Here is a 26543-nt window from a genome sequence, read left to right on the forward strand (position 1 = left end):
AACCCTGGGTCTTCTGGCAAAGGAGCAAGGCGGCCAAGGTGAGAAACCAGTCGGTCGTAAATGCCCCACACCACGCATCTGCCCCCTGACTGGGGGCACCGAGGGGCTGCAGACGGAAGCAGCCGACTTCCACTTCCTGCAACCACAGAAGGGCTGACAACGACCCTGGCCGCCGTTCTCCTCACAGACTACAGCAACTTCAGGAAGAGGGTGTTTGAGGACGGGAGGCTTTGTGCCAAGTAGTCATCATAGTGACATTTAGAAAAACCAAATGGAGGGAAATTCTTTGCTACCATCACTGAGATGTCATGGGACAATGTTTCAGTGCAAAAAGGGAAGAGGAGAGAGGGCCAAGAAATTCAAGTGACCTTGAAAACCTTCTGCTGGAATAAAAAGCACAGCTAAGCCAGGAGTACTGGGCTTCCTACTGAAGAAAGAGCTGCTTTCCAAGGCCCCCATTCCCAGGGAATCAGCTTGTCGTGGGACCCATGGTGGCCGTGCAGTGGGCTCCTTGGGTGGCCAGACGTGGCTATTCCTCTCACTTGAACTCTACGCAAGTCTCGTCCCTCCTTCACAATTCGGGGCTCATCCAGACTAGGCTATCTGCCCCAGATCCGCCCCTGGCAGAGGCTGGAGGCAGGATAGACCCCACTCCATCTGCGGAACCTGGGGCCCACCCACATGTGCCCCGTACTTACCCCCTGAGAGGGTGGTTCCACCGAGTCAGAGACGCTGGGTCAGGCAGCAAGCCGCGTGCTGCCTCACAGACAGTGGCGTGCGAAATAAACACGGACACCGTTTGGTAACCAATGATTTTTTTTTTTTATCTTTGAAAATGGAAGCAAGTGTTTTGACAGAATACGATGGCCGCTCTATAAGAGCCGATCTAGGAGTAATTCACTGGTTTTCCTCTGGGATAGCACGGATTTAAAAAAAAAAAGGCAAAACAGGAAAAATAATCCACAGAGCTTGAGGCGCCCACTGAGACTGGCAGGGAGCCCGTCCATTAAATAAGCCTACACTACACACTAAGATCAGGATAACTCGCCCTCACCCTCCTCTTCTCTCCGAACCGCATTCCCTACGGTGTTTCACCGCCATCAACAATTTTGTTCACTTAATTAATTGGGTGTCTGAACCTTAGAACACTTCTGAATCTTAAAAATGAAGGTCCTCAACAGATTATGTTGATAAAGAAACACATACAGGTTTGAATATAAATCACTATTATTGTTTTCTTAACACCTCATTATCCACTTTAATATTTAAAACACACACGCACGCGCACACAAAACCACACCAAACATTCAGATGCCCTGACACCATGGAGACGGCAATCCCACGACTGGTAAAGAACATGGTACCTTCTTCTCTATTCAGACACGAGGACAGCTTGACCATGCAGCCCAACCCACCGACGCCACGCTCTGCCTCAGCCTGGGTCCCTGCGCACAGACGCTTCCAGCCAGTCCCAAACCGTCCCCACGCCAGCAAGAGCACGTGCAAGCGTCCCCGCCGTGGTCCTAATGCTTGACACGATTCCCGTTCCACCACAGGCCCTCAGCCCTTCCAAAGCAGAGGCTCTTTAAATCTTGTTCCTCAAGCACGCACTCTGAGAAAATGGAAATGGAGAGAAGTCCCAGCTAACCCAGGAGTGGGGCAGGCCATGGGAGATCAGTGTCTGGCCGGGGGCTGGGTAGTCTCTGTGCTCAGATCCAGCCACAGTGCAGCTGCAGGGGGGTGCGGGGGAGTTCGTGAAGAGGGTGCGCAGGGACCAGTTGCACCATCAAAGCTACGGCAGACGTCTGCTTCCTTCTCGACCCTCCTCCCCAGTCTCAATATCAATAGTCAACAGCACCCTCTGGCCTCAGCTTAGCAGAATGCAGTTAGCACCGAAAGGCAGGAGAAGGGAGGATGGCCGAGGGAGCCCTGAGAGAGGGGGCTGCATACAGGAGGGAGAAGAAAGGGCAGGAGCTCCAGGGGTGTGGGGGACCTGTCTAGCACAGCGAGGGGGCAGCACGGGACACGCGGGAAAGCAGAGGATCACGTGGGGTGAACGCTTCCCTCCAGGTTCCCTAGTCTGTCTCACCCCATCCCAGGGTACTCGGGAGCCAGGCCAGCTGCTGAAAGGGACAAGAAGGAACACCTCACAGCACGTGTGGCTCCTCGTCCTGGACACCCTTGTCAAGTACTGACCAAAATCTGGAACATGACGTTAAAGTGATGAAGGTAATAGATTCTATGTGTGTAACAAAACCGCAGAAACACATGCTAGTTTAGGTTCGATTATAATCATCTGAAGCACAGGATAACCAAGAAGCAAAGTTCCATTCTGGTACAACCACCCAATTTCTAGAAAAGAGAAAGGAAACGATTCGATATGAGCTTTTTTTGATCAGAAGACTCGATGGAAAGGGAGGGGTGGGAATATGAATCCACGTGATTTTTCAAGTCTTCCTTTTGTACAGTCATTAAGATGACCAGGTTTGTGCTGCAAAGAAGCCAGCACAGAGTGGCTACTGCTCTGATTGTTCTCAGATGAATGTTTATACAAAATAATATCTTCATTTAGTTTATAAACATACACAGTGCTGTCCCTTTCAAATTAAGGAGAAAAAAAAACCCCACACACAAATACTGCAAAGTAGCAAAATACAAAGAAAAAAAGCTACTTTTGGTTTTGGCAACATTAAAAAAAAAAAAGAAATATAAAAAGCAATGTGGCATTGGTCCCTGTTTGTAAAAAAAAACCAAAAACAAAAAAAAACAAAGGTACTTGGGCAGGACACTGAATCAGAATTGGTTGGTTTTCTAAAATTCAGAATATCTGGGATTATCAAAGTAGCACTTTTGTCTTTTAGAAGTTCACAAGTCACATAACACTTAAAACATCAAAAAAAGCTTTCTGGTAAAAAGCTCAGCTTTTAAACCACATTTTGTTTCTGCAAATTTGGGAGACGAGTTGAGTCCTTACTGGAATGTGGCCTATCGCTGGTCGACAGATCTGAAATGTCTCCAAGGGGCAGTGCCTCCCTCTCGCCCTCCCTGGGACCACACCAACTACCAGCCACGAGCGCGTTCCTGCTCCGTCTGCGGGGTGGGGGTGGGCCTTCAGGCTGCTATCTTTGCCATCTGCTGTTCTAACTTGGAAATACGCTCATCTTGATTGCAGATTGTGTCTTTTATAGATTTGATCTCTTTCAAAATCTCATCCAATTTGGCTTCATTTTGCTAAGGAAACAAAAAAAGAGGGGAGGGAAGAGGATGACTAAAAAGCAGCAACGTTCAGCACAGGTGGAATGCATGGGGTATAACTGTGACCTCCCATTTTGGAAGTGGCAGGCTGCAGCAGCCCGGCTGAGCCTTGTAGGAACGCCAGGAATGCTGGCTGGGCCAACTGGCACCCACAGCAAAGCAACAGTGTATCACGGCTCCTGGCCCCACCTGTGCGCCTACCTGGATGGAGACTCCTGGGACACAACGAAACTGCAGGAAGAGACTGATCCCTGCAAGGCTGCCCCACATCCCAACCACCCCGATCAGCCAGCTCCAGCAGGAGCATCTTCTATGTGACCAGGGTGACGGGTGACCCTCCAGAGGCTACTGAGCTCCCACCAGCTCCTAGAAAGGTCCTTGGGAACCACATCCCCTGCCCTGCCTGCTCCTCTAAAGAGCCTGAGCTTCTCCCTCGTGGAGCTGATTCTTCTGCAGGAAACCCTGCAGTCCCCAAAGCTGTGGTGCCTCATGTGGCTTGCTCGGTCACAGTCAAAACACTAGCTCCTGAGGGCACTTTGCCTCTTGTCTCTGCCACCTCCACATCGACAATTCCCGGCCCCTCCTGGCCCCCAGAACTCCATTCTACAGCCTGCCGACACCAGCCCCCTCTCCTCCCTGGCTCGACCCTGCTCTCCCGTGGCCACAGGGGTCTTCACTGTCAGCCTCTGGTCTCCATCACTCCCCTGAAACAATTCTTGCTAAGATGCCCAGGATCATCTCTGCCTCTAAGTCCCACTCACCCCAGATCCTTCTGCCACTCAAACACTTAGCAACTTCTAAAATCTCTCACCACTCCCTCCTTCCTGGGACCTCATCTTCCCGGCATCGGTAACAGACTGACTTCTATCCTGGTCATCATAAAAAAGAGAGCTAAAGGAGTCAAACTCATAAATGTCACGTGATCAAGGTGGTTCCTACAAACAGTGCCTGTTACCATTACTGAACCCCATCCATCCAGCGGGGACAGTGCCCGCAGACGCCCAGGCTGGCAGGCGTGTTCGGGAGGGCCAGGCTGAGCCGGCCCAGCACGCCCCAGGCCCTGCGGTCCTTACCACGCTGGCCGTGTCTGCGGTCTTCTTGGGGACGCTGATCAGGTCGCACTTCTTGTTTGCCGTGGGCTTGCTGTCCAGAATGTTCTTCTTGACCACCTTGAGGTCCCTGTTTTTGCCGGGAATGTATCCGTGCTTCAGGGAGATGAGGAGTGGATCTGCATTCCTCCCCTCGAACCACTCTTCCGCCTCCAGCGCCGCTTCGGGCCCCGCCGTGTCAGGGTACAGGTCATCCTGGAAAAGGTCAGACTACACGAGACACAGTGGAGAAATCCACAGATAAGGAAGGGAGCTCTGGGATTTTTAAAACCTTTTAAAAACATGGATTGCCTAGACAACTGGGCACTTACCTTCCTGGGGACAGTCATGATAATAGGCTCACACTTTCTCTCGTGAAGTTTGAAGAATCTTCAAAGAAGAAATAAAGGCAAAGTTGCATTAAGTGAAACAGGAGGCCAAGTAACAGGCTTAATAATTCACTCGTACGTTCTGTGTTTGCCCATCACCTCATCGGACGCATCGTGGGGAGCAGGTAGAACTTAGCGTTCCCATTTCACAGAGAAGAAAACAGAAGCTGAGAGGAGCTATGCTAGGGAACAGCGGATAGGAGACCGAACAGAGGCCTATGCATCATGGTGACAGTCAAGTTCCAATTACCTGGGGGCAAATCAACTGTGGGGAAATGATTAACACCACCGACAACGAGCCGCTTATGAGAAAATTACCAAGCCAGAAGACAATTACCAAGCCAGAAGACAGTGAACACCCATGTCTCAGAGAGTACCTATGACTTGGATGCCACGTCTTCTGCCAACGTGAAGTGGCTGAACTTTCGTTAAGTGTAAATAGGATTTTTAAAAAGGAAACGAAGACAATCCTAGGAATTAAATGTTGGCATCCGAGCAAACCACATCATGCATAACACTCAAGAAAAATCTGGAATTATCCAGGGTGTGGGAAGAGTAGGAAGACCAAGCCCAAAACCTGTGCGGCTGGCCTGGGCTGGATGGCCAGCTCCACCCCCCACACCTGGGCATGTGCCCACCTGACCCAGCCTCAAGCCCACATGGGGGGTAAACCAGCACCCGCCTCACAGCACGGGTACAAAGAGAAAGGGGATCCGGGCCGTGTGATTAGCACAGCGCCCAACACGTAACCAACGCCCCAGAAATACTGAGTAACCAGGAGGCGTCCTGAATGACTTCCTTATACAGTCATCCCTCGGTATCTGCGGGGGGTGGGTTCCAGGAGGTGCTGCGGACACCAAAATCTGTGGATGCTCAAGTCCCTTACATAACATGGCATAGCATTTTATATTCTAAGTCATTCTAGATTACTTACCATACCCAGTACAACGTAAATGCTATGTGAACAGTTGTAAACACAAAGTAAATGCTACGTAAATGGTTTCCCACGCGCCACAAATTCGTTTTGCTTTTTGGAACTTTCTGGAACTTTTGTTTCCAAATATGCTCAATCCTTGGATTTGGAACTCGCAAATACAAAGGGCCGACTACGTCTTTTAAACTTTTAGATGACAGTAAAATAAATGTGTTCCCAAATCCTGAATGTAATTTTGAAATTCAGATTCAATCTGTTTTGAACCACATTTTGATTAGTTTGATTTAAATCACAATTTAGAATTATCTGTGACAGCTTTCCTTCATTACTCTAGCTATAGAGTTGAAGGTATTATAAAAAAAACAAAAACAAAAAGAACCGTGCAGTGATTAATATTAAAAAAAGGGCTCATAAAGATTTCTTATATTTTTAAAGATGTAAGTGTCAATTATTTGCGTGACCAGGTCAGCACGCTTAGAAAAATGTCCATATAAACGCAGCGTTATAAAAACTCCACAGAGTAGTCCAGAGAGGCGGAAGTTACAACACACAGCCAAGCTTCCTAAGCCAAGCTAACCTAACACCCGCTGTAGAACTTTGTTTCTCTAGTTTCGGATCTGCGGGCTCCACAACCCGGTTTAGAACCTGGCTGGTCCCTCTGCAGGGCAGAAAAACCATCCCTCATTTCCATCCCAGGGAAAGGCTCTTCCTGGTTGCCTCCCAGGGGACACTGGCCACAGTCGCAGCCTGAAGACAAGCAACGATGGTTTCACTACTTAAATCAGGGTGTGATACGCCCCAGTGAAGCCTCTTAACCGCTGCATTTCAAGTTTATCATCTGAAGGATGGGGAGGGCACAGCTGGATGAAATGATTTTGAAGAGTTTCTTCTTGCTTTCAAACTCCACGTTTCTAAGAACAGGCAGGAAACAAGATACTAATTCTACGATTCTACTGCACACACACAGGTAGAAAAACTCAGGCGTGGACACGAATGGCGTAAGCAGGCTGAACACTTTCCGATACCGATTCTTTACCTGGCAATCTCACATTTGTTGACATCGAGTCCCCTCTTGGGCATGTAACCCATCCCCCTCTGAGGTTCCTTGCTGCTGAATGTGTTGAGGTAGTGGACATACGGGGATTCGTTCGTGATCTCAAAATAGCGGATACTGCTGTCACCCTACAAGGAATCGGAGACAGGTTTGCGTTTCACGTTAGCCGAAATATCTGATTTAGGTGGGTGTCTCTCTCCTCTATACACCCAGCACTGACTGGGACTCCGCTACGCTGGCTGACCTTTCCTCCTGTTAGGAGGCTTGCCTCGAGCACATGATGGTTTCTCTTCCTGGCAGAGCAAGCCCTCGCTTGTGCAAGGCTAGCTCGCCCTTTAAACAGCCTCCTCTGCCTCCTCCTGAAGGTTCTGACTTTCCTGCACTGAGTCTGGCCCCAAGTCAGAGTCGGAGCAGAAAGGTTAACACCTCCGCCCAACAACTGCGCCACAACAAACAAACAGCAGACCAAGAGGGGCTAGCGGGCAATTACTGACTTTTCAGCATACCTCCACGGGCACAGACCTGAGGGCGCTAACACCAGACAATCGGATAATAAGAAGTAAGATTTTTCTAATGAAGAGACATTAGTTTTAGTGAGTAACCTTTAACTTCAGAGGAGAATGCTATCCCATTACAATGCGTCAAGTTCTGTGATAATTTGGCTTAGAATGGTCAGATTTTTTTGAAGACCTGAAGAACGTGCTAGCCTCTCTCAGTGTAAATAACTGTCTGCACAGTTACATGAACCTGAACAATGAAGGCAATCCTGCCTGAGGGGAGAGATGTGTGTGTAAGAAGAAGTGATGAATAGCTAGGCGGTACTCTGCCCTAACAACCCTCTCCTTTCTCATATTTCCATTTGTTTCAAGAATGTAACTATCTAAAAAAATGGAAGACAAGCTAAACATACACTATTTGTTTTCTACATACTCACAGTAACTTTCCACCCAGTGTTAGTAACATCTGGGTAACAATGCAGTCTATGGCAGCTGTTAACATCTCAAGTAAAATGACTTTCAAGGAAACAGACAAGATCTCAGTTTCTAAATAACTGACCTATAAAAATGTCAAGCAGGTCTGCAGCCCACTCCATCAACTGTGAACAGAAGTAAAACACCCCCAGCTTCATCCCCAGCAAGGGACTATCTGACAGGTTTGGGGAAGGGAACATATCAACAGCTCCATTTGTATTAATTCATTTATTTCAACTACAAAAATTCTAAGGGAAATTGAGCCTACAGAAGAATGAGGAATACTGAGGTCTTTACCTTCTAAAATGAAGTAACAGTAATGATAATAAAGCTACCAACACTTTAGTTAGGCAGAAATCATCAGGCAGCAGGAAGGTGTCCTGAGTTCAGTGTGGGGTCTTCTTGTAACGACTGTCACCTCCTGACACTTGAGTCAGGCCATGTAATTGCAAGGCCTGGGCCTTAACACTGAACTCCAGGAGCGAGAACCCTCTGGAGAGTCTCTGAGGCCCTCAAAAGCTTATACCCATGGAGCACTTTTCTCTATACAATTGCTCATCTACTAAATCTCTGAAGGATAAACTTTTCTTCTTACAGGATTAAATTTAAGATCAAACAGCAAAATTACTGTTTACCTTTCCACATAAGTAAATGATACTGGTGTCAGGGTCATAGAAAGGTAGCAACACCCCATTGCTAGTGTCCATTTCATGAAGAGCAATTGGTTCCTCCATATTTTTCTGGGGAAAAAAAACACACACACACGCACACACATTTTTAAAAGGTGAATTTTTATAAGATGATACATTTTTCATCCCTAATTAAGTTAGCCATTTCCCTAAAATAATGAAAGTTTAAACAATGCACATATGATATTCATACATGTAATTACCAACAGGAATACTAGATGAGATCCAACTCACTGAAAATTGTGTTGATTTGGCAACATAATGCACACATCAGTGTGATCCCATGACAGAGATGAGAGCCCATCTCCTTTGTGACTGCTTTCTTTTTTAAAAGTACTTTTTTCTTATTACAAAAATAAACTCATGTTCTTTTAAAAATCAGAAGGTACAAGGAAAAACATAAAAATCATCCCATATTCCGTAATCCCACGGTCCAGTGGGGGGTAGAAACAATTACCATTTTGGCCTATTTCCTTCCAACATAGAAGCACACACAGATTGGGATCATACCATATATGCAGTTCAGTACGTTTTTCCCACTTGTGCTGTCATGAACATTTTCCCAAGCATGACTATTTTGATTTAGACATTTGATCATGTTCTTTAGGAAATATTTTAACTAAGTTTAGAACTTATTTCCCAAGTCTAAAACACTGGATTCTTCACGCATTCTTTCTAAAATCTACAGTCAACAGAGACTCCTTGGGAGTATCAAGAATGCATTTTTAAAATACATTTCGCAGTAAGTCTCCAGTGAGGATGAGAACTTCACATCCAACTTAAGACAAGCATGAGTTCAGCAAACGACACTGAGAACCCTATCATCTACTGCCCAACCCAAAGGCCCGCTCAGAAAAGAGAAAACTCGAGGCTGGGGAAGGGGTGGCAGGGCTGGGAAGGGGCGTACCGGGTTCCAGAGGGCCAGCTGCCGCTCGCTCATGCGGCTGAAACCAGTGGTAAAGACGTTGCCGTCAGCCAGAAAGATGGCCCTCATGGGTCGGGCTCCTTCATGTGCTTTCTCCTTCTCCTGGGCGAGAGAGCAAAGAGGCAGCTTACACAGTCAGACTGCAGGAAGGAAAAGTGGGGGAAAGCGGGGGCTCAGACAGTGAACCCCGCCACCCCACATGGCACTCACGTCAAAGGTGTGTGTGTGTGTGCGTGTGCACGTACGTGCACGAGCGTGTCAGTACTGGCCACCTCCCCTCCCTGAAGGAGGAGGAAACAAAGCGACACCAAGGGATCTGGCCAAGGCCCCTTGGCTGGTGAGCGAGCAATCGCGCCAGGTCTGGACTGAAAGGCCTCAGTCCTTCCACCAGCCCCTGCCACCAACCCAAGTCCAGGCTCTGCAAAAACAAAACACACGAAAGAGCTCTGCCAAGCCTTTGTTTCTCAAGAGTATGATGATAACCTGAAGGTGGACGGTCGCTACAGCATCTCGCAATTTCACAGGACAGAAAGTGGAGTCTGGCTAACCCGTTCCTTAGCCTCATCTCTTCAGCGGGAGCCCACCAGCCCCACCCCTTGGAAGGTTCTAGTGGAGAAAGCACGGGGTGTGGGGCCTTGATAAGCACCAGCCATGCCTGTCACTCGACTCTTGGGAATTATCACCGGCCAAGAGCCACCTTCTCAGAGAAGGGCCGTGACGAGGCAGAGTGGGGTGGAAGTGAGGCACCTCTGGATTCGACACTTGCAGTATCAACCTGACTAAAGGCCCGAGTGTCCATCTTTTGCTGTGATGTGTGATTCTGTGGAGGCCTAGCTCAGGTGGCAGAAACGGGGACGCTGAGCTGTGGAGAGAACCCATGGCATCTTGTCAGGCCCTTTAAAGACCGACTGGGGAGCAGCGGAGGGAATCAACAGATCCACCTGCAGTCCTAAGCCAGCATGCAGTAAACTCTGTGGGTTAGCTGCTCTAGACGTGCACATTCTTAAGCAAACTGATAAAAAAAACTTTGTTTCTTTGTGAGAAATGGTCGCCAAGTGAGAGGGAAGGCTTGGGTAAAAGCTAGAAATGCACAGCTCTGGAGAGAAGGGCAACTGGGAGACAGAAGCCTGGCCGAGACTCTTCTGATTCACAGTTTGGCGTCTGCACACAGCAAAGGTCCACGGACTGGCAGTCCCAGCCCCTGTGGTCTGCCTTAAAACGCAGAAAGTTCTCACTCCCTAAAGCGCTACACATACTGGGGCTTTTGTCCTAGGAATACTTACAGCAACAATCTCCTGTTTCCTAGGATCGATTACTCTCACTTTCTTGTCTTTGGAGGCTGTGCAGATCAGACTGCCGTTCCGGTTCCAGCTCACATTGTAAATCATGTCCGAATGTATATCGTCCAGGTTTAAAAGGGCTTCCCCCGTCCCCACGTTCCAGATGATGATGGTGTTATCACAGCCTGAAAGCAAGAAGGGATAAGAAACGCCTGCACAACAACGCATTTGTGAAAACTATCGATACAAATACAGGGAGGATAAACACACCTATGTATTGAAATGGAGATGCTAATTATAAGAAGGCTTACTTACGGGCAGTCAAAAACTGATGCGACCAAGAAAAAAAGAAATTTGTGTAAAAGAAACACATTAAAGGAAAAATACAGCTTATGAAGTTTGGGCTCATGTGAAACAAACAAAAACACCAACCAACCAAAGAACAACAGAAAAATAGAACCCTATGGTTTTTTTTAAGAGTTAACTGGGCTGGTGGACCCTGAGTGATCTTAAGTTTCCTTTTCTAGTAAAACAAGCATCAGAACGAATACAGCTTCTTTTTTTCCCAGAGGAACTAAAAATAAAGGGTTTAAATGGTGGTTTAGGAGGCTCAAGACAAAGACTGGATGGCAGGTTATTCCCATCAACCATGCTGTTAAGACATGGTCTTGCACAAAAGCATGGAAATTACAAGTGAAGGGAAATGCCTAGCCATCTGCTCACAGCAGATCTTTATCTTTAAAAGGAGAGAAAAATAGGCCAAGACTGGCCTGATTTGAGAAGCACAAACTGTCGTCAACTGTCGTCAAACAGGCACGTGAATTCAGAACCTGATCCCCAAAGAGGCCACAGGTCCACTGAGCCACAGCCCCTCAGCTCTTCAGCTCCATCCTCCCTTCCCTCCAGGGCTGGCCCCAAGTCCCCGAGGCCCCTTTAAAAAGAGGCATCATTTGCTGCTTCCAGGACATTAGCTCAAGGATGAAGCAAAATAAGGGACGGACATCCTGAAGATGGATTCTTGTCAATAAGCCAATTCTGCAAGCACTTAGAAAAATTAGCCACCAATAACCAGGACACCTATGTTACCTAGGGTCAGAAGTAGGAAATGGGTGAAAAAAACTGTACGACAGACAGTATGAAAAGTTGGAGCTAAACGCTGCGATGGAGATTTGACCCATCCTCTGCCTCGTTCATCATAGGCAAATGAGTAACTTCAGCCACTGTGGATGGATCACGTAGTCTTAAACTATGCAAAACTATGCACAACGCTGCAATCAACCATTCTCCTCTGCGTGTAAAAGAGAGACTGGGCTCAGTCTGCTGACGATACCCTAGATTTGACCTCGATGAGGCGGCCAATAGGGTATTTTCCATGAGGGAATTCCACCTTTGGAATTGTTTTCTCTCCTTATCAGACTGAGGTTCTGAGTAGAACACTGGAAGGCTTCCCAGTTATAGTCAATTGTGATTTAAAAAAAGAGAGTCTTACTTTTTTTTTTTAAAGTAGTTCTTGGTTTCAATAGGTACCAGGCATTAGATTTTTAACTTAACTCACTACGTCACAAATACCTTTCATACCCAGTTAAAAACTGACCTGCTCCTCTCCTTTTTACTGGTGAGGAGAAAGATCTTTAAAATTCTACCGCTAACATTAGCACTGCTTTTTTACTAAGCCAATCTTATTAAGGTATAGTTTGCATGAAATACAATGCACCTATTTTAAGTATACATTGGCTAAGTTTTGATACATGTACATATTCATGTAGCCATCATCAGAGTCAAGATCAACATTTCCATCACCCCACAAAGCTCCTTCCTGTCCTTTATTTTTTTTATAAAAAAAGAAAAAAAAAAAAAAAAAAAAAAAAAAAGCAGATAAAATCTCAGATTTTAGACAAAGAAAAAGATTTCTTTAAGATGAAACTTGGAAACTACACAAGTGGGAAACCAATAGGAACACTAGGACTTGGTCACAAGGGTTCACTGCAGTGCTGTTTAACAGTGAAAAATCGGAAACAACCTCAGTGTCCAAAAATAGGGGACTGACTAAATAAACAGGTATCCAGACAATGGACTATTAATGGAGTCATTAAAAATATCACACAACATGTAATGGCACCTGAAAAGGACCACAGTGTACCAGCAAGTGCAGAAAGCAGGTCACACGTAAAGTGTCTGAACCCATCTTTGTATGTAAAATTGTTTATGGGCACAGAAATATCTCTGGAAAGAAACATCAGAAGGGTAATAATGATGTTTCCTCCGGGTGGTGGGATTGTAAATGATTTTTCTTTTCTCCCTTTTGTTTATATATATTCTCCATAGTACACGTGGACTACAAGTATAAGGAGAAAGATGAAAGTATTTTTTAAAAGGAAGGAGGGTATTTGACTAACAGGATCACCCCAAAGTTGGCAGCAACACCAAAGCTGGAACCCAGGGCTCCTGGCTCCTACTTGGGCTCCTTCTACTACATCAGGAATAACTACAACTGAGGGCCATGGAGGCATGGAGGGCCCCAGCAGGAACCACGACTCTGCTGAAATGTGATTATATAAGTAAGCATGTGTCTGTTCCTAATTCTAGGCAGGAAGTCCACAGCTTCCATTGGCTTTGCCCAAGTGGCCTCGACACACACACATGCACACGGGTGTTGGGGAACTCCCACATCTAGGCACCCTGTCGTGGGTTCCAATGATCTGCTTCACAACTGCCAGCACAGTCAGCATGCGTCTGTTGTTCCTTCCACACAGAGGCCACGAGAAGTGAGGGCAAGGAGAAAGCAGAGGTCAGCTCGGCTCCTACCTGCACTGAGAAGCACGTTGCGGGCCGTCGGGTGCCAGGCCACGATGCCGACTCTCTTTGAGTGGCCTTCTAAAATGACCACGGGCTCAGTCAGGGAAAGGGTGAGTCCGTTTTCTGGGATCTGCCATACCTGTTGGCAAAGGAAGAAAGGTCATCCACATGAAAGCGGTCGGCTTTCATTATCACATTTACTGTGACCATCCAGTGTGAAGCCTTGCTCTGCATAAACAGAACATACAGTGGTCTTTGGATGAAAGGCAGAATGTGGTGAAACACGTACAGCTGTTTTTCAAATGCAGTAGGAGAGCAAAGAGCAGAATATCCATAAGGTCTAAAAATGTTAGACCTCTCTGCTTTTATTTACTATTAGTAGAGATTTTATTTTAAATTCCCTGTTAATGGGGCTTCCCTGGTGGCGCAGTGGTTGAGAGTCCACCTGCCGATGCAGGGGACACGGGTTCGTGCCCCGGTCCGGGAAGATCCCATATGCCGCGGAGCGGCTGGGTCTGTGAGCCAGGGCCGCTGAGCCCTCGCGTCCGGAGCCTGTGCTCCGCAACGGGAGAGGCCACGAGAGTGAGAGGCCCGCGTACCGCAAAATAAAATTTAAAAATAAAATAAAATAAATTCCCTGTTAAGTTCAAAACTCTCCAGTTAGAAGCATACCAAAAAATTGAAAGAAAAATACAAAATGACTGAAGCACCCATGAAGAGACGCATTGGAGTGAAAACCCCTAGCTAAGTCCATGATTCTTGAGGGGAAAGCAAACTCCATCCACCAAACCTTCTTGGGGGGTGGTGCAGTTTTTCAAACATCATATTTTCTATAATTCTACATTGAGAAAATGAAAAGATAGCTAATAGCTTTGTAACATGTACTAAAGAAATCTTCTTACAAAAGAAAAACATTAATTGGACTTCATCAAAATTTAAAACTTTTGTGCTTCAGAGAACACTGTCAAGAAAGTGACAAGACAACCCACAGAATGAGAGAAAATAATTTGCAAGTCATATATCTATCCGAAAAGGGACTTTTTTTTTTTTTTTTTTTTTTTGAGGTACGCGGGCCTCTCACTGTCGTGGCCTCTTCCGTTGCGGAGCACAGGCTCCGGACGCGCAGGCTCAGCGGCCATGGCTCACGGGCGCAGCCGCTCCGCGGCATGTGGGATCTTCCCGGACCAGGGCACGAACCCGTGTCCCCTGCATCAGCAGGCGGACTCTCAACCACTGCGCCACCAGGGAAGCCCCCGAAAAGGGACTTTTATCTCGAATATTTAAAGAACTCTTACAACTCAACAATAAAAGGAAAATAACCAAATTTTTTAAATGAGCAAGGAATCTAGATGTTTCTTCAAGGAAGATATATGAAGAGCAAAAAAACACATGAAGAGCTGCTCAACATTATTAGCCATCAGGGAAGTGCACATCAAAACCACAATAAAACATCACTTCATATCCACTAGGAGTTTGGAATCAAAAAGACAGATAGCAACAAGCACTGGCAAGGGTATAGAGAATTCAGAGCCCTCATACACTGCTGGTGGGAATGAAAAATAGTGCAGCCACTTTGGGCAACAGTTTGGAAGTTCCTCAAATGATCAAACACAGAGTTACCTATGACCCAGCAATTCTACTCCTAGGTACCTACCCAAGAGAAATGAAAACATATGTCCACACTAAAACCTGTACACAAATTTTATAGCAGCATTATTCATAACAGCCAAAAGGTGTAAACAACCCAAGTGTCCAGCAGCTAATAAATGGATACACAAAATGTGATACATGAAGGAATATATGACCACAGAAAGAGATTAAGTACTGACACACACTACAACATGGATGAAGCTTGATAATGTTAGGTTAAGTAAAGAAGCCAGTGATGACAGTCCGCATATTGTAGGATTCATGTATATGAGATGTCCAGAAAGGAAAATCTATAGAGACAGAGAATAGATTAGTGGTTGCTTAGTGCTGGGGGTGGTGGAGGGGTGCAATAGGTAAAGAATACGGGGTTTCTGTTTTTGGGGGGGTTCTTTTTGAAGTGATGAAAACATTCTAAAATTGTCTGTGGTGATGGTGGTACATATCTATGAATATACTAAAGACCACTGAATTGTACACTTTAAATGGGTAAGCTGTATGTGAATTATACCTCAATAAAGCTGTTAAAACCAGATATTAAGTAACATTTAAGTTTGTGAACAGGCTAAAGTTTAAAACAATTATCTTCTTCTGTATGAAGATTAAAATGAGTAAATCTTCTACCAAAAAAGATCTTATGGAACTAGTTCATAACAAATTTAGAACTTGCCAGGGGGAAAAAATCATACTCAACAGTGGAACAAGTGAGAAACAGAATTTTCCCTTGTTGGGGATTTTTAAGGAGGAGACAAACAACTGTCTGTTTTTGACTGCTTGGTGGAAAGGCAGAGTCTGAATTAGGAGTGGTTAAGGTTCAGCTCGGTTCTCTCGTCCTGAAAAAAATCAGAACAAAAATGTTGCCAGTCTGAGGACTGCAGGAAAGTTGTGAATTAAGCGATCGTTCATAAACCTGCCTTCTGAGGGCATAAGTTTAGGACGTCACCCAATTTCCCCTGCACGCTCATCTTTCAGCAGATTTTAAACACGGCAGATATGAACAAGCATGGAAGGCAAAGGGAACCTACCTTGCCTCTCCCAACCCCTCACCCAGACCACTGCCTCTCTCCACCAAACATAACAGACTCCGAGCGTGGGCATCTGTTACCCTCCAGAGCTATCTGTTTGCTTTCACCTATTTTTATTCAAGGGTTTATGAACAGTAAAACTGCTCCACATTGAACTTGGCTATTTGAATGTAAAGCAGGACTGAAACTGTGAATAGAAGGAACAGAAAACAACTACTGGTTTAATCAAAGCACGAAGTCGGCAGAGAAACAATTATGAAACGAGACTTCAGAGACTCAACAGGAAATGCATTTTGCAATATGAATTCCGACTCACGCTTAGGACGGAAAGCGTGGTAATTCCACCTGCCGTCTCCAGGGGGCACTGTGACCACGGGCTGCTGGGTTTTCCCACAAGGATAGTAAAACCTTCACTGCCTGAATGACCGAGATTAAGCAGTGTGTTTTCTAAATCCCTAATGAGGCGTGGAGTGATGGGAGGCTTTGGATATAAGCAGCATTTCCTGTCTTAAACATGAGAGCTCATAATGGGACTTGATCTTTTCCTTTCTCTAGCTTCTTCATGCATCTTTTCCTTGGATGGCGAGGAGATGTTAATGATGGAACAAAACGTTTATTACATAATTTTAAAAATGAGGAAACTCTCTGTCCCTTTCTTTATCTCGCTTTTGGCAGGTTCCATGGTTCCCTCAATGAGGCTTGTGTGTTCCGTCCAGGCACCTCACCCATCTCACTACCTCGGTTACTCACCTGTGCGGCACTTTTCTTGAATAGCCACTTAACGCAGGCCCATTACCAGGCAAGTGGGGAAGGACAACTAAACCCAGGTCCCGCTCTCAAAGGGTTTACGGTCTAACAAAGCAGAGCTGTCTATGAGGCCGAAAGTCAAAAAGACAGCAAAGACAAGCAGTTGGATGGAGCATGGGCTCTGGAGCCAAAGAGACCCTGGTTCAAATCCTGCCCGGGCCTTTTACTGTGATGGTCCTCGGCAAACAGTTCAACATCATTGCACAGAGAAGCATCAGTACCTGTGCTTCCCAGGGCTGCTGTGAGGACTGAGTTAAGAAAGTCCTGGAATAGTGCCTGGCACACAGTCTGTGCCCCCAGTACGGTGCAGGGGTGAAGAATATCCTGATTCTGCTACGTATCAGCTGTATGACCTTGGGGACATTCACCTAACCTATCTGGGCCTTGAGTTTCCTCGCCAATAAAATGGGAGTAATAATGAACCTGCCCTCACTGGGGTTGTCTGGAGACCGATGTGGTAACATGAATCTAAAGCACTTAGATGGGACTTCCGTGGTGGTACAGTGATTAAGAATCCGCCTGCCAATGCAGGGGACACGGGTTCAAGCCCTGGTCCGGGAAGATACCACATGCCGCGGAGCAGCTAAGCCCATGCACCACAACTACTGAGCCTGTGCTCTGGAGCCCGCGAGCCACAACTACTGAAGCCTGTGTGCCTAGAGTCTGTGCTCTGCAACAAGAGAAGCCACCGTAATGAGAAGCCCTCGAACCACAATGAAGAGTAGCCCCCGCTCGCCGCAACTAGAGAAAGCCTGCGCGCAGCAACGAAGACCCAAAACAGCCAAAAATAAATAAATAAATTTATAAAGAAAAAAAAGAGATGGAAAGGGAGAAGGAAGGAAGGAAATCAACGATCCAGTTTCAAAATAAAAAACACAGATGGCAGAGAGCAATTTTCTAAAGAGCTGATGCTCCAAAGAGGCTGGCTGAGGGGCTGACAGGAAAAAGTCACCAGAGTAAGAAAGATAACACCGGCATGAGGATTCCCAGAGGCAGGGGAGAGTGACCAGAAAAGCCTGTACGATGAAATGCAAAGACAGTGGCATTCCGGCCTCTGTGGGGAGAAAGGCGGCCTGTGGGGAAGGGCCGGCACATCTGTAAGTCCTTCCACACGAAGCGGACACAGCCCTGCTTCGGGCCTGCTGGCCCTGCTCACAGGCCTGTCAGTACGCGGCTCTCTGCCCTCTGTAGGGCTCTCTGCTGCAGCCGGCAACGGCCTTCCAGTTTGGACTGGAGAGGTTGCAGAAGTCCCATTCGGTCCCTGTTTAGTTTTCTTGTGCATAACCTGGGATGCAGCCTGGTGTGGTGGAAAGGATGCTGGCCTGGAGCATCAGAAGACACGGTCTCCACCAGAGCTGGGACACTAACTGGATGTGTCAGCATTAAGAAGGGGCCTCACTTCCAGGAGCCTTGATTTCCTTGTTCCATACGGAGGACAGCAGCGGCTCTGCCTCCTCAGGGGTAAATGCAAAGGTCAAATGAGCTGATACATTCTGCACCCCCAAGCACTACCCGAATGTGAACTACTGCAAACGGGGTGACCTTTGACAAAACTGTCACCCCCTGGGCCTGCGTTTCCTGAGTGGTAAAATGGGACACACTCCTGCCTCACTGTGCTGTTAACAATGGTTAAATATAATCACCACATAAACGCTTAAAACAGCACTTGGCAAAAAAAGGATCTACTATATGTTCATGATTATTTTTCTTGCTGGAACTGTGACCCCTCTGACCCCAACATGTAATTTCAAGTCTGGACAGCAGAATTCTATGGAATGAAATTAATTTGTCTTCAAATTAATTCAGCCCTGTACCCAACTGCAGGGCTGTTTATATCCAAGATATCATATGTGTGAAAGCTCCAGTTCATGCCCGGGCCAATTAGCACAAATGAGATCGGCTCTGATTTCCAGGCGGGTCCGTCAGCTTCTCTCTGTTCCGTGGCTGCGGCTAGGACTCTCATACCACTCGGCTCTTCCAAAAACGTATGCGGTGAGTAGAGAGGAAAAGTGGCATCAAACACCCTCTGCTGTGCCCTGAGTGGGCATCTCAGCACGGCAGCCACTACAAGCTATCCCCTCTCCTCCTGATTTTTTCTTTTCTTTTTTTAAAAATAATACTGTGTATTCCTGGAATTTTCTATGTGGACAACACATTACTATGGCAATGTTTTGTCTTGTTTTGTTTTGAAAGAAAGGAAAAAAACCACAATTAGTCTCTAGGGCTTCCAGATGAAAAAGTGAATCAATCGGTGAAAACCCAACATGGTTCTGGAAAAAACAACTTTAAGCATCCATTCAGGAATGACTATATCACTGGCATCCTTTTCCCATGTGAATTTCTAAATATGGAAAAAGGACAGCTCAAGAGAACAGTTCTAACAAGAAAAAAAGCGAGGAAAGTTAAGAGTGGGTTTCTCTCAAGTAGTCATTTAAAAGTACATTTATTTGATGGTTTTATTTCTCAAACACAGCGCAAATTTAATGCAAACACAAAGTGCTTCCAGACACTGCCTCCCTGTTTTAATCACCCATCGTGAACTTGCTACCAGGTTAGGCACTAGAGTTACAGCAATAAAAACGGCTATTCCCCCCAAACGCCACATTTTTAAAATGTAGAGGAAACCAATTCCAAAGGCAGAATTAAGGAAAGAGCTGATCTAAAGAGACAGGGAGAGTCTGAGATTCTGCAGCAGCTGCAGAGCAGCAACCCCCCTGCAGAAGCCACTGATCCAACACCCCAAGGGGCAGGATGCAGAGAGTCAGGACATCCCTAAATGAACCATGACACTGAGAACAACATTGGTTTTGAGAAAATCAAGAAGTGAGAGTTGGGTTCCGATGTGCCAAGGTTATAATACCCACTTGGCCAATGGCCCAGACGCAATCTGTACAGAATGGAAATAACAAGAAGTCCTGCTGAATGACTGAGTAGGACCAGAGTCCTGGGGAATGCGCTCCCATCACCAACCACATCACTTCTACCTTTATTTCAAGGCAAAAACCGCAATAGGAAAATTTACAACAGAAGCAAAAATGGGTAAAATAGGGAGTTTAGGGCTTCCCTGGTGGCGCAGTGGTTGAGAGTCCGCCTGCTGATGCAGGGGACGCAGGTTCATGCCCAGGTCTGGGAGGGTCCCACGTGCCACGGAGTGGCTGGGCCCGTGAGCCATGGCCGCTGAGTCTGCGCGTCCGGAGCCTGTGCTCCGCAACGGGAGAGGCCACAGTGCTGAGAGGCCCGTGTACCACAAAAAAAAAAAAAAAAAAAAAAAAAAAGGGAGTTTATTTTTGTTGATTTCCACAGGAGTTTAAGACTGATTTGAGAAAAGGGAAAAGTGTCCATTTAAACTTAATCATTTGGGACCAATCAGAACATCTAGGTAAAGGCAAATAAGATGCTCCTCCTGCAAGATCTTTCCCTCTCCCAGACTCTGGAAGAACCAGTCAGGCAGCGCCACTGTCTGAATTCGCCAGTTTTTGCATCTGTGTTTGCAGATAAGGGACAGTGTTGAATCAACATCATTCACTAAACTTGCCTTGCCTGCTCTTTTATTTATTTATTTATTTTTGGCCGTACCACTCAGCTTGTGGGATCTTAGTTCCCTCACCAGGGATTGAACCCAGGCCCTCAGCAGTGAAAGTACAGAGTTCTAACCACTGGTCCACCAGGGGATTCCCCTTGGCTGCGCTTTGTATTATTTAAACACTGTTATTTTCTTAGAGCTAAAATTTTCCCAAGTAAAATACTTAACAGCTACAATTGTTAAAACTTTCTGTGAGGAGAGTTAGAAAAAAGAACTCACAGTACCAAAAATCTGGAAAACTTAGGAGCAGCGTATAGTTTCTGGGAAGAGGGGTTTATATCATTGCTATCTGCTCATACAAAATATCACTTCAAAAGTAGTACACCATGGGGCTTCCCTGGTGGCACAGTGGTTGAGAGTCTGCCTGCCAATGCAGGGGACATGGGTTCGTGCCCCGGTCCGGGAAGATCCCACATGCCGTGGAGCGGCTGGGCCCGTGAGCCATGGCCGCTGAGCCTGCGCATCCGGAGCCTGTGCTCCGCAACGGGAGAGGCCACAACAGTGAGAGGCCCGGGTACCGGAAAAAAAAAAAAAAAAAAAAAAGTAGTACACCAGGATTCCCCTGGCGGTCCAGTGGTTAAGACTTCATGCTTCCACTGCAGGGGGCACAGGTTCTGATCCCTGGTTGGGGAACTAAGATCCCACACTACATGCCAAGCAATGCGGCCAAAAAACAGAAAACAAAAAAAAAAAAAAGAAAAGGTAGTACACCAAAGGCAAACCATGCCAATATAATTTACTTTTTGGCTGCTTAAAGAAGCCATCTCTAAAAGATGGAGGAATGTACCATAAGGCTGGCATTCCCTCTCTAAAACTGCAATCAATGTAACATGACTGCCACAGAATCAATTCTCACACAGTGAATAAATCACTGCTTAAATGCAGAGGACATAATGGAATTATACTATAAATACAAAAAGTATTTTTTTTAAATTAAGTTAATCATTTTACAGATCATTTGGTAAATTGGTTCTACTCTGTTTTTTTCTACTGAATTATTTGCTAAAGATATTCTTACTACCATGAATCCACTATAAGTGTATATCAAAACTCACTGTGAAAAAACAGTAACTCATTATACTTCCTGGATCCTCTCAATTGGCTTGTTTTATTTAATTTAGTTTTTTAAGCATGTAAGGCAACTGAGGCTGAGAGCATTTAAGTGACCTGGGCTTATCTCAGCATCCTTTCTCTACTGGAGCTGGACCTTCATATCCATCTACAGTTGCAGGTCCTGGGCTATTACTACCAGGAGGCTACGCTTGGGAAACTACAGAGAACTTTTCTGCTTTTTTTTTTTAAATTAATAATGTTGTTGTTTGAAATCATTTGATTTGTTGTACACTGGTCCTTCATCTTCAGGAGAACAAAAGGGAAAATGAGGTATTAAGAAACAGGTGGGGAGAGGGCATACAGCAAAAGCAAGAACTATAATTCTGCAGCCTGTGGAGGGAAAAACCACATTCACGAAAGACAGACAAAATGAAAAGCCAGAGGACTTCGTACCAGATGAAGGAACAAGATAAAACCCCAGAAAAACAACTAAATGAAGTGGAGATAGGCAACCTTCCAGAAAAAGAATTCAGAATAATGACAGTGAAGATGATCCAGGACCTCGGAAAAAGGATGCAGGCAAAGATCAAGAAGAGGCAAGAAATGTTTAACAAAGATCTAGAAGAATTAAAGAACAAACAAACAGAGATGAACAATCCAATAACTGAAATGAAAACTACACTAGAAGGAATCAACAGCAGAATAACTGAAACAGAAGAACAGACAAGTGACCTGGAAGACAGAATGGTGGAATTCACTGCCATGGAACAGAATAAAGAAAAAAGAATGAAAAGAAATGAAGACAGCCTAAGAGACCTCTGGGACAACATTAAACGCAACAACATTCGCATTATAGGGGTCTCAGAAGGAGGAGAGAGAAAGGACCAGAGAAAATATTTGAAGAGATTATAGTCGAAAACTTCCCTAACATGGGAAAGCAAATAACCACCCAAGTCCAGGAAGCACAGAGACCCAGGCAGGATAAACCCAAGGAGAAACACGCCGAGACACACAGTAATCAAACTGACAAAAATTAAAGACAAAAATTATTGAAAGCAACAAGGGAAAAACGACAAATAACACACAAGGGAACTCTCATAAGGTTAACAGGTGATTTCTCAGCAGAAACTCTACAAGCCAGAAGGGAGCGGCATGATATATTTAAAGTGATGAAAGGGAAGAACCTACAACCAAGATTACTCTACCTGGCAAGGATCTCATTCAGATTTGACAGAGAAATCAAAAGCTTTACAGACAAGCAAAAGCTAAGAGAATTCAGCACCACCAAACCAGCTCTACAACAAATGCTAAAGGAACTTCTCTAAGTGGGAAACACAAGAGAAGAAAAGGACCTACAAAAACAAACCCATAACAATTAAGAAAATGGTAATAGGAACATACATATCGATAATTACCTTAAACGGGAATGAATTAAATGCTCCAACCAAAAGACACAGGTTTGCTGAATGGATACAAATACAAGACCCATATATATGCTGTCTACAACAGACCTACTTCAGACCTAGGGACACATACAGACTGAAAAGTGAGGGGATGGAAAAAGATATTCCATGCAAATGGAAATCAAAAGAAAGCTGGAGTAGCAATACTCAGATAAAATAGACTTTAAAATAAAGAATGTTACAAGAGACAAGAAAGGACACTACATAATGCTCAAGGGATCAATCCAAGAAGACGATATAACAATTGTAAATATATACGCACCCAACATAGGAGCACCTCAAGACATAAGGCAACTGCTAACAGATATAAAAGAGGAAATCGACAGTAACACAATAATAGTGGGAGACTTTAACACTTCACTTACAACAATGGACAGATCATCCAGACAGAAAATTAATAAGGAAACACAAGCTTTAAATGACACAACAGACCAGATAGATTTAATTGATATTTATAGGACATTCCATCCAAAAACAGCAGATTACACTTTCTTCTCAAGTGCACACGAACATTCTCCAGGATAGATTAGATCACATCTTGGGTCACAAATCAAGCCTCAGTAAATTTAAGAAAATTGAAATCATATCAAGCATCTTTTCCAACCACAACACTATGAGATTAGAAATCAATTACAGGGAAAAAAACGTAAAAAACACAAACATGTGGAGGCTAAACAATACGTTACTAAATAACCAAGAGATCACTGAAGAAATCAAAGAGGAAATCAAAAAATATCTAGAGACAAATGACAAGGAAAACACAATGATCCAAAACCTATGGGATGCAGCAAAAGCAGTTCTAAGAGGGAAGTTTACAGCAATACAATCCTACCTCAAGAAACAAGAAAAATCTCAAACAATCTAACCTTACACCTAAAGGAGCTACAGAAAGAAGAACAAACAAAACCCAAAGTTATCAGAAGGAAAGAAATCATAAAGATCAGAGCAGAAATAAATGAAATACAAACAAAGAAAACAATAGCAAAGATCAATAAAACTAAAAGCTGGTTCTTTGAGAAGATAAACAAAATTGATAAAACTTTAGCCAGACTCATCAAGAAAAAGAGGGAGAGGACTCCTATCAAAAAAATTAGAAATGAAAAAGGAGAAGTTACAACAGACACCGTGGAAATACAAAGCATCGTAAGAGACTACTACAAGCAACTCTATGCCAATAAAATGGACAACCTGGAAGAAATGGACAAATTCTTAGAAAGGTATAACCTTCCAAGACTGAACCAGGAAGAAATAGAAAATATGAACAGATCAATCACAAGGAATGAAATTGAAACTGTGATTAAAAATCTTCCAACAGGGCTTCCCTGGTGGCGCAGTGGTTGAGAGTCCGCCTGCCGATGCAGGGGACACAGGTTCGTGCCCCGGTCAGGGAAGATTCCACATGCCGCGGAGCGGCTGGGCCTGTGAGCCATAGCCGCTGAGGCTGCGCGTCCGGAGCCTGTGCTCAGCAACGGGAGAGGCCACAACAGTGAGAGGCCCGCATACCGCAAAAAAAAAAAAAAAAAATCTTCCAACAAACAGAAGTCCAGGACCAGATGGCTTCACAGGTGAATTCTATCAAATATTTAGAGAAGAGCTAACACCCATCCTTCTCAAGCTCTTCCAAAAAATTGCAGAGGAAGGTACACTCACAAACTCATTCTATGAGGCCACCATCACCTTGATACCAAAACCAGACAAAGATAGTACAAAAAACGAAAATTACAGACCAATATCACTGATGAATATAGATGCAAAACTCCTCAACAAAATACTATCAAACAGAATCCAACAACACATTAAAAGGATCATACACCATGATCAAGTGGGATTTATCCCAGGGATGCAAGGATTCTTCAATATATGCAAATCAACCAAAGTGATACACCATCTTAACAAACTGAAGAAGAAAAACTATATGATCATCTCAAGAGATGCAGAAAAAGCTTTTGACAAAATTCAACACCGATTTATGATAAAAACTCTCCAGAGAAAAGGGAACCCTCTTGCACTGTTGGTGGGAATGTAAATTGATACAGCCACTATGGAGAACAGTATGGAGGTTCCTTAAAAAACTAAACATAGAATTACCATATGACCCAGCAATCCCACTACTGGGCATATACCCTGGGAAAACCGTAATTCAAAAAGTCATATACCACAATGTTCACTGCAGCTCTATTTACAATAGCCAGGACATGGAAGCAACCTAAGTGTCCATCAGCAGATGAATGGATAAAGAAGATGTGGCACGTATATACAATGGAATATTACTCAGCCATAAAAAGAAATGAAATTGAGTTACTTGTAGTGAAGTAGATGGACCTAGAGTCTGTCATACAGAGTGAAGTAAGTCAGAAAGAGAAAAACAAATACCATATGCTAACACATATATATGGAATCTTAAAAAAAAAAAAAAAAAAAAGGTCCTGAAGAACCTAGGGGCAGGACAGGAATAAAGACGCAGACATAGAGAATGGACTTGAGGACACGGGGAGTGGGGAGGGTAAGCTGGGATGAAGTGAAAGAGTGGCATGGACATATATACACTACCAGATGTTAAACAGATAGCTAGTGGGAAGCAGCCGCATAGCACTGGGAGATCAGCTCAGTGCTCTGTTACCACCTAGAGGGGTGGGATAGGGAGAGTGGGAGGAAGACGCAAAAGAGGGAGGAGATATGGTGATATATGTATACGTATAGCTGATTCACTTTGTTATAAAGCAGAAACTAACACACCATTGTAAAGCAATTATACTCTAATAACAATGTTAAAAAAAATAAAAAATAATAATAATTTAAAAAACTCTCCAGAAAGTGGGCAGAGAGGGAACCTACCTCAACATAATAAAGGCCGTTTATGACAAACCCACAGCAAACATCATTCTCAATGGTGAAAAACCGAAAGCATTTCCTCTAAGATCACGAACAAGACAAGAAAGTCCACTCTCGCCAGTATTATTCAACATAGTTTTGGAAGTCCTAGCCATGGCAATCAGAGAAGAAAAAGAAATAAAAGGAATCCAAATTGGAAAAGAAGAATTAAAACTGTCACTGTTTGCAAATGACATGATACTACACATAGAGAATCCTAAAGGTGCCACCAGAAAACTACTAGAGCTAATCAATGAATCTGGTAAAGTTGCAGGATACAGAATTAATGCACAGAAATCTCCTGCATTCCTATACACTAACAACGAAAGATCAGGAAGAGAAATGAAGGAAACAATCCATTCACCATTGCAACAAAAAGAATAAAAACCTAGGAATAAACCTACGTAAGGAGGTAAAAGACCTATACTCAGAAAACTATAAGACACTGATGAAAGAAATCAAAGATGACACAAACAGATGGACAGATATACCATGTTCTTGGATTGCAATAATCAATATTGTGAAAATGACTATACTACCCAAAGCAATCTACAGATTCAACGCAATCCCTATCAAATTACCAGTGGTATTTTTTACAGAACTAGAACAAAAAATCTTAAAATTTGTATGGAGACACAAAAGACCCTGAATAGCCAAAGCAGTCTTGAGGGGTAAAAAACAGAGCTGGAGGAATCAGTCTCCCTGACTTCAGA

At 44.6% G+C, this 26543-nt stretch overlaps 1 protein-coding gene across 4 annotated transcripts in view; it reads right to left on the minus strand.

The window, feature by feature from the left end:
* Positions 1–803: 803 nt before the first annotated feature.
* Positions 804–26543, minus strand: part of CORO1C (coronin 1C) — an 85472-nt gene continuing 59732 nt past the window's right edge. For all 4 annotated transcript variants that reach the window (XM_027124466.1, XM_027124470.1, XM_027124467.1 and 1 more), the window contains exons 4-11: positions 13391–13520; positions 10589–10770; positions 9288–9407; positions 8327–8431; positions 6703–6848; positions 4676–4733; positions 4329–4574; positions 804–3231 (exon numbers count right to left, since the gene is read on the minus strand). In XM_027124466.1, the coding sequence (XP_026980267.1) occupies positions 3112–3231; positions 4329–4574; positions 4676–4733; positions 6703–6848; positions 8327–8431; positions 9288–9407; positions 10589–10770; positions 13391–13520 (1107 nt within the window). In that variant the 3' untranslated portion in view covers positions 804–3111. The remainder of the gene's footprint in view (positions 3232–4328; positions 4575–4675; positions 4734–6702; positions 6849–8326; positions 8432–9287; positions 9408–10588; positions 10771–13390; positions 13521–26543) is intronic.

The sequence above is a fragment of the Aethalodelphis obliquidens genome, unplaced genomic scaffold, assembly GCF_003676395.1.
Source record: "Aethalodelphis obliquidens isolate GAN/ISIS:26980383/991018 unplaced genomic scaffold, ASM367639v1 scaffold28, whole genome shotgun sequence".
NCBI lineage: Eukaryota > Metazoa > Chordata > Mammalia > Artiodactyla > Delphinidae > Aethalodelphis > Aethalodelphis obliquidens.